This window comes from Arachis stenosperma, chromosome 1 (assembly GCF_014773155.1).
Source record: "Arachis stenosperma cultivar V10309 chromosome 1, arast.V10309.gnm1.PFL2, whole genome shotgun sequence".
NCBI lineage: Eukaryota > Viridiplantae > Streptophyta > Magnoliopsida > Fabales > Fabaceae > Arachis > Arachis stenosperma.
Window position 1 is genome coordinate 15,615,398 of NC_080377.1, and position 5,443 is coordinate 15,620,840.

At 24.1% G+C, this 5,443-nt stretch overlaps 1 protein-coding gene across 1 annotated transcript; it reads right to left on the reverse strand.

Annotated features, from left to right (window-relative positions):
* Positions 1 to 339: 339 nt before the first annotated feature.
* Positions 340 to 4,602, reverse strand: LOC130939803 (caffeoyl-CoA O-methyltransferase 5-like). The gene is made up of 5 exons (XM_057867880.1): positions 4,467 to 4,602; positions 4,169 to 4,248; positions 2,605 to 2,749; positions 2,336 to 2,467; positions 340 to 797 (listed from the first exon to the last, which is right to left on the reverse strand). Exons 1-5 carry the CDS (start codon positions 4,572 to 4,574, stop codon positions 504 to 506), a joined length of 759 nt encoding a protein of 252 aa, XP_057723863.1. The 5' UTR covers positions 4,575 to 4,602; the 3' UTR covers positions 340 to 503.
* Positions 4,603 to 5,443: the final 841 nt, after the last annotated feature.

Consider the following 5,443-nt stretch of genomic DNA (forward strand, 5'->3'; position numbering starts at 1 on the left):
TTAATTAAAAAAAACGTATTAGAAATATAATTATTCATATATTTTTTATTAATTTATATTTTAAAAAAATAATTTTATTTTATACTAAAATCAATCACTAAAATAAATTATTAATATAAAATATATATTATAATGTAAAATATATACTAGAAGTAAAGTAAATTACATTATAAAATATAATAATTAATTTAATAATTAATTATTTTTGTGTAAATAGTATTTTTTATTATCAATAAAAAAATAACAATGTAAACTTTTCCCTTAACAAATACCCTAATATTAAGATTTCCTAAGAAAAATATCACTTATAATTATAATAAATATAAGGATGTAGCGTGTCTAGTTTACATCTTATTTATTAATAGTACATGAGATACTAATAAAGTACATATTGATTAATTTAAGCCACAAACATAGTACTTTAATGAATTGAGGCCACATGGTACTCAATCATTTTTTGGGGATTTAAAATTTCACTGGATCATATATAAAGGAGTGATAGATCAGATGACACGGCGGCACAAGGTAATGCCATCACCAACAGGGATTTGACAAATTTCAATTCTTTCATCACTAGCAAGGTGCTTGTTGAGTTCCATCACATAACCGCGAGAGTTCTTCACAAAATCCATCATTGGTGCATGAGGTGACTGAGCCACAGATCCAAACCATAGGGTGTTATCATAGCCGATCAACCCTCCAATCCTCACAAGATCAATTACCCTCTTATGGTAGTTCAAGTAGTTGTTCTTATCCGCGTCCACGAAAACAAAATCATATTTCCCCATGTTATTTTTCTGAAAAATGGAAACATTTTTAAATAAATAAAATAAATTTAATATATATATATGGCAATTAAATTCAATTCAATGATAATAATTACATCCTCGTATTCTCATCTAAAAAATTTATTCTCATTAAATATATATTCCCTACACACATATCTACCTTCCAAAAAAAATTATATATTTTTTATATTATTACTATATATATATATATATATATATATATATATATATATATATATATATGACTATTAAATTCAATTTAATGGTAATAATTACATTTTTATATTTTTATATAAAAAATTTATTCTAATTAAATATATTCCCTATATATACACACACATAGATTATCTTCCAAAAAAATTATATTTTTTTATATTATTACTTATCTCGTTTAGTAAAAGAGCGTTAAAAAATAAAATAAAACCTTTTAACTCTTTTTTGGACAAAATAGCTATATAAGTACTATATCATGTACATCTTGTTTATTGAAGGTATCTCATCTTCACCATAAACAAAATGCGTATGGTACAATACCTGTTACTTTTTTATGTGCACATGAAATATAATTTTGAGTATTTTATTATTTAATTTGCAATGTCGATGAAATATGTTTATAACTATCTCGTTCTCATTGCAATCGCGATAAATAATATTTTATTTATTTAAAAATTTAAAAAATTTATAGTATCAATTAATAATAAAATATGAACTCTCTCAAGTCAATCCATTATTAATCTGAAAAATATGGTAAACAATATTGATATATATTTTGTATTGATTTAATTTTAGTTTAATTTAATATTGAATTAATTAGGCAATTATGATTAGATTGTATGTTTAATTTATGAAAAAAAATACATCATTAATTTTTTGTTCTACGAATATTTAAATCTTTGATAATTTAAAAATACATTTAAATACACAAGTAAAAATTTTTTTAAAATGAGACAAATTAGACCCAAAAATTGATAGGTGGAAACTTAGGTACGACTTAAACGTGAAGTTGATAAGTGAGAGCCGTTAGATGATTTGACTGATTTGACTAAATTTTCATCTGACGATTCTCAATTATCAACTTCACGTAAAGTCGACTGCACCTGAGTTTTTATCAAATTGATATGTCCAGATTTTAAAAAAATCAGAAATTTAAATGTATTTTTTAATCCTCAAAGACTTAAATATCCGCAAACCAAAAAATTAGAAATCGATATGTCATTTTCTCTTAATTTATAAATAAACTAGTACTTTTCATAGTATGTATTACCTACACTTTGAATAATGTATGTTTTGGCTAGAAAGTATATTAATTTTAAAACAAAAATATTATTTGTACACTAAAATCAGTCACTAATATATTTGTGTATAAATATATGTGTAGTTTAATTTATTTTTAACGTGTATTTATATTCTGGCATGTATTTTATATTGGTGACTGATTTTAGTAAGTAATTTTAATGTACACGTAGCATAGTTTATTTTAAAATTTAAAACTTTATTAAATTTGACAATTATTTTGAGATAAATATAGTATAATAGTGTGCACATACATCTTTAAGCAGTTCATCAAGAAGAGAAAGGGCAGGTCCTTCTCTAAAATCAATCTTGTGAGCCACTCCAGCTTTTTGAATTATGGGCAATCCCAATTCATAATATTCCCGGTTCACATCCATTGCCAAGATCTAATAATATTCATACAAGGACCCAATCATCGGCTAGGTATATAATAATAGTGAATATAAATTAAATTAAGTAATATAAATGAATAATATAATATTTTAGACTATATGTGCATCTCAAGCTAATAATAAGTAAGAACCTTTCCATCATGAGGAAGAGCAAGGGCAGTAGAAAGCAGAGAGTAACCAGTGTAGACGCCAATTTCCATGGTGTTCTTGGCGTTTATGAGTTTAACCAACATCATTATCAGTTGTCCTTCGTCCGGTGGTGTAGCCATGATGTTACTGTTTTAGAATTCAGTTATTTAATAATGGTTAGATGTATAATCTTGATATATTTTTATATTTTTACTTTTAGCAAATAAATTCAAATTCTAGAATTTTACCCAAAAATTTAATTAAAGATCAGACTAATTCCTCACTTTTGCATAGGAATTAATTTGTCTAATATTTTAAATTATCTTTAATCAAATGTCAATTTTTGAGTTGATAGAGAGTAATTAATTTATCCAATAATGCAAAAGCTATTAAAAACTGATTTGAAATATTGCTCATTATCTTTTAAGAATAGAATGATAATTAAATTTTTGAAGATTTAGATCTCAAACTCATTATTTTTAAAAAAAAAAAATAAATAGGTCTTCTATGATAATAAATGGTAAATATATATATGTTCTTCAGCTAATAAATAATACAAAATAAAATAGAATTGTCTATGTGTTTTATTATTTAAAATAGTGTGTATTTCGTTGCAACCATATGAGTATAAAAATAATATAGTTTTAAATAATAAAGTATTTATTATCTTTTAAATTTTTATATAATCTTTATTAATTACTCCTTATTTATCACGAATTTTATTAAAATATGTAAAATTTTATTTCAAAAATTATTATCTGTATGATAATCTTTCATAAATAAAGATGTCACATTCAGTAGGTAACAATGCATATAAACATTACTGTTAAGTTTTACGTAATGAATTAATAGAAAAGATATCACGTGTCTATTGTTTATTATTTTCAAGGACCAAAGTCACCAAACTAGTACTTTTTCTTCTTTAAGAATTAATTAGTCCAAAATCAAAATATTCAAAGACCTAATTCTCACTTTCCTCTTTTTTAAATATTCTTTTAAAATTTATTATGATTTAATTTGATATACTTTTAATATAAAACAATTTTACATGTGTCTCTAATCGCATAATATTATATTATAAAAAATAACTAATATTTTTATTAACTACCTAAATAATCATTTAAAATAATAAATATAATTATATGAAGGTAAAATATTTTATAATAAATATAAAATTAAAAACATATTGAGCAAACACACTATTCAAGGTTGGTATTATTTAATAATGTCAGGAACTATTAAATCAATCCATCACAAAAAATATATTAAAATATATTTTTAAATTAAATAACATATATATTTATATATAAATACATAAATACATAATGCATGTCTGATTTAATAATTTTAATATGTATTTAAAATTTTTTGCTATTATTACTTAACTCCATCAATAAAATTCCCCATAACCTTTGGCAGAAAAACCGGTGGGAAGAATGTAGTTGAGAGAAAGAGGAAAAAAGAAAAAACTTAACTGAACCAAATAATTACACTTGTATTTAATGAATGAATATATAAGAAGGGAGTCTTTTTAATTAAAAGAAAAAAAGACGCAATCTAAATTACCGAGGGTGCTTTTGTGTCATCTCACGGAGCTCCTTCAAGCTCTCGTGTTCTCTTGGATACACACTTGTTTCAAGTACATACTGCACCAACCAGTACATGCATCCTCTGTGTTAGAAAAAATGAAAGAATTACCAGGAACTTGATGTTTATTTAATTTATTTTTGTGTCTATTAATTAATCGACAAGGGATATAAATTATTTGTTTTGTTCTAACATGCATATCTGTCAGACTGCCACTTTGGAATTTTCTAGAACAGATCGGAACAAATAGAAATTAACAAAGGGTTGTTGAGTGAACCTGGTAGAGTGCATCGCTCTGAAGGAGACTCTTGTGATTGAGATCTTTGTGACCGTTCAGTTCGTTTTGTTGTTGTTGCTCGGCCATGGGCGTTTCCGTCATTGTCATTAATTACTGGCAGGGGCAAGTTTTATTTGGTGCGAGAGATGAAAACCCAAACGATCGTCCCAGCTATTTATAGACAGAAAACACTGATACTCTTGTGTTTTGGAGGCAACTAATTAGTTCATAAATTATTTTTTTATTTTTTATTTTTTGAGAAACTTTAAAGTGTCTTTTGACAATTTGACATTATAGAGTTAGCTATGAATGGATAATAATATAATTCACCTTCAAATTAGTTCATTAATTAATTATTCTTTAATTGTTTAAATTTTAAAGCGTCTATTATATTATTAAGTTAACGATAATGTTAGAAAATAAAAATCAAAATTTATCTTATTTAATATTTATTAATTATTATAATAATTAATAAATATTAAATAAGATAAATTATAATAATTTTTAACTAATATTTTTTTATTATTAAACATTTTGGAAGTTAATTATACGTTTTTGATGGTTGTGTGAGGCTCATTAATATAAGATTACTTTAGGACCCGAACCAAGCACAAACCAACGAACCTCGAATGCAGCCAAAAGACTAGGTCATTGGGAATTTGGCACATATGCTACAGCAATAAATACCCTCGTTAATATAGGGTGTATTACTATTTAGATTAAAATTTATAAATAGGAGTTTGTCTGAAAATTAATTATAGTAAAATAAAGAGTATTTATCTATTTTAGTTTCTAACAAATTTTGTATTAAATATTTTAATTTTTAACTAAAATTAATATTTAATTAGTCTTTAATAATTAATTTTGTGAGTCACTTAGATTTTTTGTTCTATTAATTTTAACGGAGGATAAAATGATCTTTGTCAATTTTAATAAGGAACAAAATGGTTACTGACTACTTTTGTTAAAAAATAACA

Bases quoted from the DNA above. Each gene is read 5' to 3' on its own strand.
- LOC130939803 (XM_057867880.1), bottom strand. From the start codon at position 4,574: ATGACAATGACGGAAACGCCCATGGCCGAGCAACAACAACAAAACGAA. The intron at 4,249-4,466 runs GTTCACTCAACA...TGGTTGGTGCAG, and splicing joins AGAGCGATGCACTCTACCAG to TATGTACTTGAAACAAGTGT. The intron at 798-2,335 runs GTATGTGCACAC...TCCATTTTTCAG, and splicing joins TTGATGAACTGCTTAAAGAT to AAAAATAACATGGGGAAATA.